General features: G+C 40.8%; 1 protein-coding gene across 11 annotated transcripts in view; it reads right to left on the minus strand.

Moving 5' to 3' along the window:
* Positions 1 to 14,358, minus strand: part of LOC114653270 (nucleolar protein 4-like) — a 540,745-nt gene extending 526,387 nt beyond the window's left edge. For 6 of the 11 annotated variants that reach the window (XM_051929113.1, XM_051929111.1, XM_051929109.1 and 3 more), the window contains exon 1: positions 12,463 to 14,357. In XM_051929113.1, coding sequence (XP_051785073.1) covers positions 12,463 to 12,807 — 345 coding nt within the window. In that variant the 5' untranslated portion in view covers positions 12,808 to 14,357. Of the gene's footprint in view, positions 1 to 12,462 lie in introns of all 11 variants that reach the window. The other 5 variants (XM_051929112.1, XM_051929106.1, XM_051929108.1 and 2 more) reach the window with 2 other exon arrangements.
* Between the last annotated feature and the right edge of the window lie 1,703 nt (positions 14,359 to 16,061).

The raw sequence follows: 16,061 nt of genomic DNA on the forward strand, positions 1-16,061 counted from the left end.
TGGTAGACAGTAGAATTCATGGTTCCATCTATCACAGCAAGCCTTCCAGGTCCTGAAGCAGCAAAACAACCCCAGACCATCACACTACCACCACCATATTTTACTGTTGGTATGATGTTCTTTTTCTGAAATGCTGTGTTCCTTTTACGCCAGATGTAACGGGACATTTGCCTTCCAAAAGTTGAACTTTTGTCTCATCAGTCCACAAGGTATTTTCCCAAAAGTCTTGGCAATCATTGAGATGTTTCTTAGCAAAATTGAGACGAGCCCTAATGTTCTTTTTGCTTAACAGTGGTTTGCGTCTTGGAAATCTGCCATGCAGGCCATTTTTGCCCAGTCTCTTTCTTATGGTGGAGTCATGAACACTGACCTTAATTGAGGCAAGTGAGGCCTGCAGTTCTTTAGACGTTGTCCTGGGGTCTTTTGTGACCTCTCGGATGAGTCGTCTCTGCGCTCTTGGGGTAATTTTGGTCGGCCGGCCACTCCTGGGAAGGTTCACCACTGTTCCATGTTTTTGCCATTTGTGGATAATGGCTCTCACTGTGGTTCGCTGGAGTCCCAAAGCTTTAGAAATGGCTTTATAACCTTTACCAGACTGATAGATCTCAATTACTTCTGTTCTCATTTGTTCCTGAATTTCTTTGGATCTTGGCATGATGTCTAGCTTTTGAGGTGCTTTTGGTCTACTTCTCTGTGTCAGGCAGCTCCTATTTAAGTGATTTCTTGATTGAAACAGGTGTGGCAGTAATCAGGCCTGGGGGTGGCTACAGAAATTGAACTCAGGTGTGATACACCACAGTTAGGTTATTTTTTAACAAGGGGGCAATTACTTTTTCACACAGGGCCATGTAGGTTTGGATTTTTTTTCTCCCTAAATAATAAAAACCATCATTTAAAAACTGCATTTTGTGTTTACTTGTGTTATATTTGACTAATGGTTAAATGTGTTTGATGATCAGAAACATTTTGTGTGACAAACATGCAAAAGAATAAGAAATCAGGAAGGGGGCAAATAGTTTTTCACACCACTGTATGTATGTATATATATATATATATATATATATATATATATATATATATATATATATATATATATATATATATATATATATATATATATATATATATATATATATATATATATATATATATATATATATATATATACTGTATAGGGGCGGCACAGTGGCGCAGTGGGTAGCGCTGCTGCCTCGCAGTTGGGAGACCTGGGGACCTGGGTTCGCTTCCCGGGTCCTCCCTGCGTGGAGTTTGCATGTTCTCCCCGTGTCTGTGTGGGTTTCCTCCGGGCGCTCCGGTTTCCTCCCACAGTCCAAAGACATGCAGGTTAGGTGGATTGGCGATTCTAAATTGGCCCTAGTGTGTGCTTGGTGTGTGGGTGTGTTTGTGTGTGTCCTGCGGTGGGTTGGCACCCTGCCCGGGATTGGTTCCTGCCTTGTTGGCTGGGATTGGCTCCAGCAGACCCCCGTGACCCTGTGTTCGGATTCAGCGGGTTGGAAAATGGATGGATGGATATACTGTATATAAATATACATTTATATATCAAACATACTGGTAATTCATATTATATATATTATCACGAATATTATTGTTTTCTTTAATTTGGTGCAGATGACTTACTTGAGTCCTGCCTTAATTACCCACCTATTGAGTTGCCCACTGTTATTAAATCACATGGGTTTGTGGGTGAGGTGTAAGTTATAAAAAGAAGCTTGTTTGGGTTTTAAGGGGAAGAGTGTGACAGGAGAAGGATTTGGGTTAAACAGAGCAATGTATGGAGAGTTAGGGTTGGATGGTCTGGCTTTTGGGTTTTTTTTTTTACCTTGTTGCATGTTCAAAGAAGTGTACTGTATATACTCGCGGATAAGTTCTCCTGCGGATAAGTTGGGACTTGATTTTACCGTATAATTTCTAGGAATTTATAATGTCGGTCGTATAAGTCGAATGCGGAAAACTCACACTATTGGTCCAAGAGATTCTGATATGCTAACGCCCGCCTGAGAGAGTAACCACGGAGCACACTGCCTTTTATTTCTATGTATTGTGCCTATGTGACCACATGGTAATACTCAAAGTATTCCGAAGTGACATTTGCACTGTTTTGTGTTTTTGTATCTCATACCCTCATACACCTTTATCGTAAAAGCATCCCTTATCTACGATGGAGCGTTCAATCAGAAGAAAATACGAAACTGGTTTTAAATTAAACGTTGTTGAAGTAGCAAATTGGCAACTGTGCTGCTGCAACCAAATTTGATGCGTCTGAGAAACTGATGTGAGATAGGAGGAGGCGAGAAGAAGGCCTGATTTTATGATCGATTTTTCGGATTTCAAAACCCATCCAGGTGATAAATGTGAATAGTGCGTGTCTAGCTGTGTAAACCTTGTTCAGCTAGATAGCCAAGTTATTGTTGTCCTCCTGCCCTGCTTCTGTTTTGTGCGTAACTTTCTCCATATCATGTGAGGTTTTCTTTTTGACAATAACTGGAGTTTTTTTTTTTTTTTAAGCTGGTTTAGTTTTTATTTGTGTGTGTGTGTATGTGTGTGTGTTTTGTCTCCCTCTCCCACTAGTGTGTAGCCTGTTTATATACCCCTAGGCCTTTAGTAGGCCATAACACATAATATTAACCACTTTGAAAGCATGACACATGGCAATATATTGAAAATGCATAGTTGAAATAAGACACCAATTTCGAGGATAATATGTGAATAAGAATTGCGAGATTCATTCTCAGATAATAATGCAAATGAATGAGAATTGTGGGGCTCATTCTCGGGTAATGAAGCAGTGATTTAATCCTAAGATCAGATGAATGAGAATTGTGTAACTCGTTCTCACGCAATGATTCAGTTATTCACGTTGCAAATCAATGAACAAGAATTGTGATATTCGTTCTCGGGTAATGAGGTTCATGTGATTTATTCTTGGGTAATGACTCGGTTCAGAGTCCAAAGAATAAGTAAATGATATATGCTTAGTGTATGCTAAAATTGAAAGTAAAATAATATTTTTATAAGATTTAGTTTTATGGGACTAATTTGCTTAATCTACAAAGGGTCATAATTGTATTGACTTAAAATTATGTTTATATATTATGTTTGAAACAATTCCAATAATGAAATACTAGGGGGCACTGCCCCCAGCTCGCTTCGCTAGCCCACCCCCGGGTTTGGTTTACCGGATATACAATTTAAAGAGTTATTTTCATGGGAATTGTTACATATGCATTCCTTTAACTTTTACTTTGAAACTTTTGTAAAAACAATACTTTTCCTTTATTTCTGGCCCTGGGTGTGGTTAAATCTCTTCCTAGCGGGAGAGCTGGGAGCACATGATGTCTGACTACCAAAAGCATTCCAACAACTGCTTGGTTACTTGTCTCACTGTCTCGTCTTGCATGACGTTAAAGTGCCTCTCGCGGCACTTTGTCTTCAAAGATGATCTTGTCTCCTTAGTCTCCCTCCCAGGATTTTTTTTTTATAACAGAGAGATACAAAACATTCTAATATAAATGTGTTGTTACTGTATTGTGCTTGTATGATAAACTAGAGAATGATCAATGACAGAGTTCTTGTTTGCCAATAATCTTTTTTCTAAAAAGAAATAGCAAGTGAAATGAACAAGAATCATGAATCTGATGGGCGATACTTGCACATGAACTTTAATTATCTAAATGGCATCACACACACACTTTAGCACTCCTGTTGAGCTTTACTAAATCGATCTGTTCATGCTCATGAATCGATTCCCGTGATCTACTGAGAACAGTCGTTCATAAAATACCAAATTGTTTACAAATCACCCATCACTACTTCCAATGCTGATTCATCCAATCAAACTGAACTTTGTGTAGTGTACGTTGTAACGTGTTGCGTTTCTGTTCACCAATTGGCAGTCCGTGTTCACTAAAAGGCTCTCACAGCCTGTGATGCTCCTTTTCCCAAAAAAACTCAGAATGGAGTAGGTTGATTTGTTTGACCCAAGACTACCTATACAGATCATTCTGCCTAATTGTACACTGCACTTCAACTCAAAATCAAACAGTAAGCATGCATTAAAAGTATCTAAAACTCTCACACATTTCATGCTAAAAAATGTTTTTTGTGGGTAAAGTTTGGCCTAGCATTAATTTTACAATAAAGGAAAAACATGATTTATCAATCCTTTATACGTGCACAGCAATGATTAGTCTGTTTCTAAAAATGTATATGAATCCTAAATACAATAACCCTGCAGGAAGTTACACTTTTCTTTTTCAGAGGAAGATCATGTACTTTTGTATAAGCCAAAACATCAAGTGTTCCCCAAGCTAGCGGTTTCCTTAACACTCCATTTAAATAAGTGGGTAAATCTACATCCTTTTTCAAAAAAGTGCCAATTCATTACAGAGTGCCTATATATGAAAATTCTTCTGCACATTATTGCACTGAACTCCATGAGATGGCAGTTAAATTAAGGAGTTGAAGTTGGAAGAGAGAACGAGGTCAGAATGAACAAGCCAAGGTTGAAACCAGGAGTGAAAGCATCAAATAATCAAGGCCTAGGACGTGAAACAATAATCGCAGTCCAGAAACGAAGCGAGAGAATCAGTAGTCAAAGGTTTACGTAACCAGAGACAGAACAAAGAAAAGACTGTGTAACCAGAGAACCTTGGTTTTACTAGTGTTTTAGGTTATATTCACAAACCTGGACAAACCAATGGAATGACATTTATTCCATTTGACCTCTGATGTTACGTTGCCAGTGACCCCGATGTCACTGCTAATAATCATGTAGGAGGCATCAACACCAAAGTCCCAAAATAGTGGTGGACTACAGAAAAAACAAGATAGGACCACACAATAATGCAAAAAAAAAATAGATAACAGAAGTAAAGATATGATGAAACACAAAAATAAATATCACGAAACCCCAAAATATGATACATAAATTACTTCTAGAGACCCAATAACTGTTTAACAAAATTATAAAGGAGATTCAAATCACAAAAATTATCTCCAAATACAAAAACTCGTCAAACACTCACACAGTTCGTCTCTAACAGAATGGTGCAAATGGCATATGGGAACAAACATCTGCATGTGCTACACCATGAAAACCTCCTTCCTTTCATTAATATCAAACAATAAAAAGTCAAGAGAAGATAATAAATGGCAAAATACATACACCCAGGCTTATGAAATATGTGACATGCGTAATCTTGAACTTACATACATTTTTTTACCAAGTGTTGTGATTGATATTCTCAATTTAGTTTTCTTGGGTTCTCCTTAACATTTGAAGTAAACGTATACATCTTTTCTAGAGTTTTCTGACCCAAACAGTCTACTTCTGATGTCTGCTTTCTAACTGCAAATTATATTTTGGACTTCATATTTTTTTCATCTTATCTTTGACTGCATTTTATTTTAGCGATGGTAATTGCCATATCAAGTGTTTTGTGTTGCTCGATGCCTTGGTGATTTATCCCACAATGCACCAGGTCAGTATGACAATGACGCCATCAGATTATATAAAGTTCACATCTCATAGTTCTAATATATCCAAGATTGTATTACACCCTTAACGATTGTGTACAACTCTCTTTCTACATGCTTATTTTTTTTAGTTAGTGTAAGTGGCTTAAAAGAAGTGGTGAGGCGTCGTCCTGCTGTTATGCACCTAAAATCTGAAATTGCTTACCAACCGAAATTCGCCAGGCTAATACGGTGGAGCACTTTAAAAAATGCTAAAAACACATTACTTTAACATGGCTTTCTCATAACTTTACTTTAGTGTAACCCTGATATTCTGTATGTGCATTTAATTATCATTTTTTTCATGGTGGCTCTACTAACCCCCACTTTCTCTGCTGTTTTTTTTTTCGCTTTTCTGTCGTGGCGATCTGCGCCTCCACCACCTGATCAAAGCACCGTGATGTCCTTACATTGATGGATTGAAGGCCAGAGGTCCACATGACCATCATTGTCTAATTCTTCCATGTGAAGCCTGTAAACCATGAGGACTGATTGAGATCATTGATGTTAGGTAGAATGCCTACAGGGGGCTGGGTGGTCTCGTGGCCTTGGAACCCCTGCAGATTTTGTTGGGTTTTTTTTTTTCTCCAGCCCTCTGGAGCTTTTTTTTCTGTCCTCTCTGGCCATTGGACCTTACTTTTATTCTATGTTAATTAGAATTGCCTAATTCTATTTTTATATTTTTATCTTTTTTTTCTTTCTTCATCCTGTAAAGCACTTTCAGATACATCATTTGTATGAAAAAGTGCTACATAAATAAATGTTGTTTGACAATCGTGCTTTTGATGTCTGGATTTGAGCTACGCTTTTGTCTTTTTAACCCACTCTTTTCCTTTAAAATCTTCGGTAATGATCCTTTTCCTATCAGTACAACATATCCATAAGCTCCTTTCACAAGCTATGGAGCAGCGCACTACTTCTCTCTCCTGCGGCCTTAAAATTTGCTTTGTCCTTGCTACTGATCAGATGCTATAAAAATGTTCACATTTTGTGTTGCCTCTTCCAACATCTTCTACTTCATCTAGCAACTAAGTCCTTTGCTACCCACCGCTAAAAAGATGAGTAAAGTCAGCTACAGTGATGCTGGGAATAATGCAGGTGCCACTGGAATAAATTGAATACTTTTTATTTAAATATTTTTTTTCCATTTCCATTAAAATGTACACTGAGATATGGATGTACAATACAGGACTGCACATACGTATGACTGGCCTTCAGGGTATGATTAATGGCTGGGGGTTATGTCAGTTTTGACTTACATAAATTTCACTTTATGCTTGGGCTACCAGAACCATTATTACATAACTCAAGGTGTGTCTGTACTCCGAGAAAGCTGAGGAATATAAATAGGACAGTAAAGGTCAGTAGCAGCTTGGTGACAAAGAGTTGAAGGATCTTGAGGGCTGAAGAGCATTTTAGCAATGTGGAATAATGACTTATTAATGTATGTGAATTTCCCATTGGGATTAATAAAGTATCTATCTATCTATCTATCTATCTATCTATCTATCTATCTTTCAGCTCTTTATCCAAAAACATTTACAAACTATATATGCTCAGACCATTGTTTTACTTCTATAATCGGAGGAATGGTCAGATACATGAAATTCCCAGGCTCATCCAAGAAGTCAGGGGTGAAAGCTGAACCAGCAACCTTACATTTTTCACTGCAACACCTTAGCTGTTACTCTGTCTTAACTACTTGCAGAATCTGCAGAACTGAGTAGAATTCTCAGGACATTCATCTTTAAGAGACAATGAACCCTGAAGAGCATTTTGGTGATAAGGAACCTGCAAGAGCCTGGGATCTAAGGCATATTTAAAAGGAGAGGATCCTATAGGTAACTGGTGAAGTAAAATATGCAATGACAGGAAAAGTAAGGATGCACAACATACTAAAACAAGAACATCATGAAGGCATTTGGATCACCAAGAGTCTTCAAAGTCAGCAGAGTTTAAAAGTATTCTAATGGGTTGTAACCAGGAGGAACAGCGAAACTGCAAATTGCGCTTGTGACCACAACTGCGCAGACAGAATTGTTAAGAACTGCGCGGTGATGCAAAGCACTTGGAAACAGAACATGAAGAAGACAATGTTAGTGAGGGAGAATCTGCAGGAATGGAGGAGTTGAAAAGTGTGATGCCAGAGTGATAAACCTATGAAGACAGAATACAATAATTTCATTTCAGCTTCTCAAACTACTTTTCCAGGTGAGGGTCGCAATCAAAGCTAATGGTGTTTCGTTGTGGACTTAAATAAATCATTCTAGGAGAAGATATTTAACTGCATACCTCCTTAGTTTACCAATAAATTTTTACTTCCATGTTATTTGGTAATCTATACTCTCTTGATTGAGTTACCAAGCTTAGCACATATGCATAACGTTGCTGGTGTTCTGATTGATTGTCTACAGCACCTTGCCATCAGTCTCCCTTTCTCTTTTTCCTTTGTCCCCTTTCAGAATTAGGTAGATAATTAGCATCAGGCTGAGCCCCCCCCCCCCCCCCCCCCCTTCTCTGAGCAGTGATGATAGTTAATTACCAGTAGTAACGGATTACAGCCCCTTCAGCAGCAGCAACAGCAATGGAGTATGGCAGGGATGAGTAGCACAAGATGAGCGATTCAAGCCGACCCCTGGTGCCTTTCCCTATGAAGCCCACTTTTCTTTTTCTACAGTATTTTAAATTGGGAAAAATAGCAACAATTTGTTCTGTGTTGTAGTATGTTTAATACAGCCCAAGTTTTACTTTCATTGGAAAATGTATAAACCCTTACGACCAAGTCCATTATTTCTTAACATACTGTACTTCTCTTGTCCATCTCTCTGAGGGCGCCTTAAAAACAAGTCGAACCATCAACCTTAAAACTAACCATTAGATTATGAGCTACTCTTCACAAGCTCAAAATGATCAAGATGCCATTGCACCTCATAAATATTCTACTTAGAAATATACACATATATGTATATCTGCAATACAAGAAGGAAAGCTTTAGTTAAATGTAAGATGAAAGATAAGAATCTGATTAAGAAGTTGGTGCACTCTCCCCCAAATTACTCAGATTACTAAGGTCACAACTACATTAGAACATTGAAAAGCCTTTCAAAATGAAAAAAACAATACATTGGTCTGAAAGTCAGGCAATTCTATCATAATAAAACTAAATATTACAGCTTTGTCTTTTCAGAGAACCACATGCAATGACCTTTTGACAAAAAAGGCTCAACAACAACAACAACCTGCTGATAACAAACAGTACATCCTGCACATCGTTACATTGCTGTGTGCGGAGTGAACATGTGTGCAGTACGGAGTCTGTTATGTCTATTTGGTTCTGTATGGCACAAGGCGATATATATAATACATCATTAGGAAACCTGCTGGATCGAGTTTAGGATTGTGGGGGCCACAATCAATGGATGCAAGGTGGGAACCAGCACTAGGCAGGATAAGGGCCAGAGGCAAGGAACAGTCGCACAGGCACTTACAGCATATGGGGCCGAGATGGAGTCAGCACATCAATTCATGAAACATTTTCACTCTTACTTATGTATTTAACAAGTTTTAAATGTAGATAGATAGATAGATAGATAGATAGATAGATAGATAGATAGATAGATAGATAGATAGATAGATAGATAGATAGATAGATAGATAGATAGATAGATAGATAGATAGATAGATAGATACTGTATATATACTGAATATATGGATAAATTTCAATGCACTGTAACATAGATATTTAAATTTTGCTAACAAGATAGGTGTTTGCATTCTTCTTCATCTTTCAGCTGTTCATGTTAGGGGTCACCACAGCAGATCATTCCTTTCCATATCTTTCTGTCCTCTGCATCTTGCCCTGTCACACCCACCAGCCACATGTCCTCTCTCACCACATCCTAAAAACCTCCTTTTTGGCCTTCTTCTTTTCCTCTTGCCTGGCAGCTCTATCCCTAGCATCCTTCTCCAAATAAATGGTGTTTGTATTATTTATGTATTATCCATAGATCTATCTATCTATCTATCCATCCATCCATTTGTCCATCTTTTCTGGGCCAATGTAAACTACTGAATTGCAAGAACTCATCTTGGAAGCTGATGGTCCATGGCAGCGACTAACTCTGAATGGGATGCCAGTCAGTCCACACACTGATATTCACACTTACCTAGGGTTTGCCAGATACCAGAGTAGCCAAATGTAGGAAAGAAGAACAAAGGAGGATGCATGGAAAGTTTCACTCATGGGGTCTCCCTTGGAATTTGGAGAGCGTTAACAGAACGCAAAGTGTCAGTACAAAACATTTTATTGTCAGCCGTCGAGTCCCTTTAACAGACTGGTGCAAAAGCCGAACAGAGCACATGAGGCTAAAAAGCAGGAGATGGTCACTTAACTTCCATATCTTTGAAATGATGAAGGAATCCAGAGTACACCAGAAAACTCCACACAAACTGGCCATAGAAGGAACTGAGGGTCCTTGAGTTGTAACCGCTGCACATAACTTTATCAGTCACTTGCGACAGCAAGCACACAAATAAATCAGCAGCATTGGCAGGATAAGGATATACGTTATATAATCGTTCTGACTGTAGTCATATCTCAGGTCTTATGTAGTTGCTGGCATGCTATTCAGTGAAATGTGGCTGACTCAGGTTGTCTTTGAATGATTTTTATAATTAATTTACCACTCCGTTACTAACTGCTGTGTATATATGCATATCTATGTGTAATAATATATATATATATATATATATATATATATATATATATATATATATATATATATATATATATACATATATACACACACACATATATATGTATACAGGGGTGGGCAAAAGTAGGTTTACAACTGTAAGTAACACAGAATTTACTTTTCTATTTTTATTTATTAATTACTATATTATTTGTTCATGTTATTTGCCTTCATCTTATTGTTGTTATTATTAAAGTTTGAGTGCAGCAGTCATAACCTGCAAGTCCTTTTAATATATATATATATATATATACACACACACACACACACACATATATATATGCTACATATCTATATCTCTGTCTACATATACTGTAAACATGGCCTTCAAGTTTCTGTGTGTGTATGGGTATTGAGTATTATATGAATAAATTATACCTTACAAAAAAAATGAATGATATATATATGATTCAGTAACTTAAAAGATGCTGATTTTAGTACATGATCTCTATAACTAATTATAGAGTTCTGCAATGGTTTCTGTGTCTAGCCAAAATTAATTAGTTTTATTAGTTTTTATTTATATTAGATATTACAGTGCTGCATGCTGCATTTGAGTAGCATTAAAACATACTGAATTATGCTAAAGAAAATGAAGGGATACACATGCCTTTCATTTTACATTATAGACCAAATTAGACTAACTTGATTAAAATCAAGGTGGAGGTGGACCCGTTATTAAAGATGAAACTGTCGCTGCTTTTACATATGTGTTTTCTAACTAAAGTAGTGGTCCAACCCCTGAGGGTGTGGGTTCAAATCCCACTACTGCCACTGTGTGGCCCTGAGTAAGTCAATTCACCTGCATGTACTCCAGCCAGAAAAACAAAAGAAATGTAACCAATTACGTCTCAAGTTTCCGAAGTCACCTTGGATAAAAGTGTCAGCCAAATAATGATTAGTAACAATAATGAACTCCCTCGGTCAAAATGTTGTAAGTAGCCCCTTTACTGCCCACCCCGCTATGCTCTAGCCACACATAAACTCTTCCTAATCTTTCTCAACGCGCCTACCACTTTTTTTTTCCATTTGGCTGCCACCTATGCTTAGTAACTACATAATGATGAGGCTGGGCGGGTGAAGGTCTTGCAACTGGATGGGGGTGCTAAAAACCTGCAAGCTTTCTTGCACTATGATGCTGCCACCGGATTACAACGAATCGGCTCTGGGCTTTTCTAACGGTGTCTGGTTTATAACACCATGTCAGTTCAAGAGTTGCCCGATAAATGCATCAACAAAGGGACAAACTAAATGGAGCATCATACTGGCCGGTGCTGAAATAAGGCCGACCCTTATCCCGATTGAGTCTTGGATGGCACAGCAGCGCTCTCAAGAACACACTGATGTATGTGTGTGGGCGGAAGGGGGGATAACGGGGGGCTGTCAAATACTGTAAGCTTCATCAGCGGGCAATATTGTGTTGCCGACTTTCTAAAGCAGTTGGATTTCTCATTTTAGTGACGAAGACAAACAACACTGGGGCTCTCTGTGCCCAGCGCAAGTCGGGCGGCTGCTTGTCTGGCATTTTGCTGAAGCTCGGTAACGGCGGATATGATGCTCAGAGAATTATACTGCCTCCTTGTTCAGATCCGTGGAGCCCCAGCCTAAAAAAAAAGCAGCGTAGCTTGGCCTCCCTGCCTGCCCGAGCCCGCATTGTTGCGCCTTGTCAGCTGGCACTGCGCTTCGGTAAAGTGCCCGGGACAGCTGCCGGAGACTAAAAGAGGTTACACATCGGTTAAATCAAGCAAAATTGCGAATTTACTTTGTCTTAATTCATCGAGCCCTTCGCATATTGCCTAAATGGGATCGAGTAAACTTAAGATTGGATATGGATGTCTGCCTGTCCTGGACACAAAATATGAGCCGCTACCTTCGCCACTTTTTACATTAAAAATACCAAATCACAACTAATTGACGCGAAGCTGCTTCCAGGTCCCTCAACCACTGCGCACATGTTGCTACGATGCAAGCGAGGAGGAAGATGCCGTTTCACCCAACATGGGCACTGCAGCTTTAGAAGACTCGGGTGCGCCGAGAACATGCCAGGCTGCGCACTGGCTGCCCACCCGTTAATGAACTGGTCCTGGGGAAAAGCTACGGTTATAATCTAGAACCCTATACAAAGAAGCGTCGATCCAATCTCTTATTAAAATAATAAACATGTGTTACTAACCGTGGTTTTAACTGGCACGTACAGCACTTGCTTCTCCCCTCCGCTGATATCCTCTGGAAGCCCAAGCTGGAAACCTTTAGACTTGACCCAGAATTTAAACTTGGCGTTGTCCGTGGAGCTGGATTCCGACCCGTTGAGCAGTTGCACGATCCGGTCGTATTTTTTACGGGTCACTGTCTTCGTCTTCCCCGAATCGCCGTATGTCCTGAGACACCAGTCTTGAAACTGCCGATACATGTCCCGATCGCCCTCCATGATCCCAAATGGGGGCCCGAAACGTTCTTCCTCGTGCTTCCTTTTCGTGCTTGTGCTACACTTTGCACCTGTTCGCCTATTATTGGTCATACAATAAAATTAACACCAAGATGTATCACCTATCAGCCACTGGAGCAGGATAAAAAAGAAGGGGATATAGGGGGTGTGATCGGATCAGCGGGTACCGCTTTAATAAATCTCTCCGCACTTAATGCCGTACCCCCTTATTAACATTCAGTTCATCCGGAATCCCACCAAGTGAGACAATCGGGTGCAGCTTGCTCTTTTTTTATATCAGCCCCTCATCCGACGTGCGTGACCAGTCTGAGGATTTTACACTGAGGACTGTCCCAATGTATTCCACTTGAAAGGCACTCGAATCAAAACGTGCTTCTTTATGCCTTTTCTTTGATCCGTCCCGGATTTCGTTCCCTGGACCCCCTCTCTCTCTCTTTCTCTCTCTCTCCCTCTGTCTCTCTCTCTCTGCTCTCGGCTGAATTCAACAGACGAAAAGGGGGTGGGGGTTGGGGGGGTAGTTCTCCGCTGCCTTGTTACGAGCACCGTTTTGTCCTAGACCGTGCCTCTCTCCGTGTAGGATGAAATATGAACCAGGACGCAAGAGATGGGTACACTTGTATTTTTCTGCTGATTGGATGCGTAATGTTTTTCTTATTAAAATATATTTTTCAAATTTGCAGGCCTTCCCCTAATGTATTACACCCCCTGGCCAGCTGCACATTTCCAATTGCATTCGGTAATGCTCGGCTGCTTAATGACTAACCCGCTAATATTTCCACTTCCTCAATTTGAGATCGCAGGGCAGCGCCTGACTATTTAGTTTGTGCTACGGGGTAATCTCGAGGGGTGGGGTGTAGAGGGGTGGGGGTCTAGAGAAACAAAGACCCTGCGTATATTTTATATCCTTTATTTTTGCGGCGTGTCTGTATTCCTAGGCAGTGGCGTCGGATGAGCGCGTGGCATCCCAGTTGGCTGCGCTTCTCTACGCAAAGTGCATCTATCCCGTCTTCTGATGGAGACAATGCTTTGGCCCTCGTCCCTCTCCGCTTCGCCAGCGATCAATCTCATCCGAATTAAAACGCGCCTCGCAGTTCGTGCCCGCCGTGTCCATAAATAAATTCGATCGCGGCTGCTGCACCCCTCCTTTGTCACTGGTAGAAATGATACGAGCCGCCTTCCCAAAGCGGCCGCTGAAAACTGTTCCCCTTTTGTTTTGTGTTTTAGAATGTCGCTGCTGTCTTTTAAGGAAATGAAAATTCGGCTGTCAGCCTTTTTTTTTTCCTCTTCAGTCGGTGCGTGTCCCGACTTTTAGTTTCCTACGCTTATATATCCCATCGCTTCACCGCCCTTGTAAAACCAGACGAAATGCTAGCCATCCGCTGCCGCGAGAGAATCCCGGCTCAGAATTTGACTTAAGTAATAATGAAGATCCGTCCTTAACGTGTGACAGCGAGTGTCATCCTCCGGTAGAGCCGATGCAGCAGGAGGACCGCCTCTGCTCCTATTCGGTCTGGCAGCGGCTGGAACCGGGACTGACAGCACGGGCTGAGTGGGAGCTCCGCGCAGAAACCTCTCTCTCCCGAGTTCACCGCCATCTGATTGGCTGCCGGGACAAAAGTTTCTGTGGAGACGGCCGAGCCGTGACGTCACAGAAAGAATTGTCCCATTTAGGGATCCGACGAACGGCGCATGCTCCTCCTGTGGCAGGTTGCTCGCTGGTGCGGTAGTGTGCAGGCAGAGCTGCAAGGTGGCGGAGCGGAGCAAGGTTCAGGTGATCCGTTCTACTCCGTTTCCATGGAGATTGCTTTGCATGAGTTGAAAAATAATCCGGTAGAAGGTGGTGCTGACGCTACACCGAGCGTGAATTAAATTGACAATTGATTTAAATGTAAAGGCTACTCGTAGGGGGGCATTTGAGGTGATTATCTAGCCTGTAATTTTTGCAATTGAAGATGGGCTGCCATCATCTGCGAATCTGCCTCGCCAATCCCAGGCCATCGAGAAAAGAGTATTTACCAGTTCGGTGCAAAAAGGTCGGGACAGAGCAGTAATCTCACGTCTTGGATGTGCTTCACGTTTTAAATGGCATCAGAGCAGGGGTACAGAATTGGGCAATGAATAAAGGACCACAACGGCTGGAAACAAGCGCATCTGCAGGCTAAAGTCAGTTAAATTTACTTTGTATTTATAGCGTGCCCAGGTGAAAAGCAGATTAACATGGAACGGGTTAGATTTACCTGGCACACCTGCCGTTAGTTCAGTGAAGTCAATTCAGTTGGAGTGACATAGAACCAAGGGGTAATTTAGCCGGACTAAGCCCCCAAATACTCTGTCAAGCCCATATCCCAGACCCCCATTCCCATTGACACTGTCACTTTGATTTTTGGGAGTTTATCACTCACAGGCTCTCTTTAGTATTTCTGTTTGCCCCCCTCCCCCCCTTCCCATTTTGGTCTGGAGACGAGGAGGTTGTGTACTACCACTGCATTATTGCGTTGAAGCCACCTCCATTTAAGTGCTAAGTATCAAAGGCAGTCAAAACAGAACTCACCAAAGTTTCTGTCCCCACTACATTAAAATGCTGAAGTCTTTTTTTCTTATGTAATACCTGAGTGGAGACTGTATACATTCTGTAAGATTTCTTCACAGAACAAAGCTGCTGCCTGTGGTTTCACACCAAGAGCAACTAACCTAAAGGTGTTGACAAGAGAATAGTAATAATATATATAATAATTAATTACATTTATACAGTGCTTTTCTAACCTACTCAAAGCACTTCACAAAGACAGTGGGGATCCACTTCAACCACCACCACCTCCAATGAGTAGCATCCCCTTGGATGATGGGATGGCAGCCATTCTTAAGCCAGTAAGCTCACCATACATTGGCTATTAGGTGGTGAAGGAGTGAGAGAGATAGTCAATTAGGGACAGGGGATGATCCGGGGACCAGAATGACCAGGCCTTGGTGGGCAGTTTAGCCGGGATATTGGGAATCATCCTACTTTTTTTGAAAGATGTCCAGGGATCTTCCATGACCTCAGAGAGTCACGTATTCGGTTTTACATCTAATCAAAGACAGGCACAATATTTCCACAACATCCAACTGTAGAGCCGCAGATCAGTAGAGGCATACGTCACTGCTGTTTCTGACCACAGTTTATTGGGAGAAGTCAGTAGACGTCACCGCCGGTCGAGGGCAGAAAATAAAGAGCAGTAGTTTTAGGAGGGTAGTTAAGGTTAGGGGTTAATGTGGTTAGTGTTTAGTATGCACAATGGTGTTTAGGAGTAATTTAAGGTTAGGGATTAGTGTTGTTAAGGTTAGGT

This window comes from Erpetoichthys calabaricus, chromosome 6 (genome assembly GCF_900747795.2).
Source record: "Erpetoichthys calabaricus chromosome 6, fErpCal1.3, whole genome shotgun sequence".
In the NCBI taxonomy this organism is placed as follows: Eukaryota; Metazoa; Chordata; class Cladistia; order Polypteriformes; family Polypteridae; genus Erpetoichthys; species Erpetoichthys calabaricus.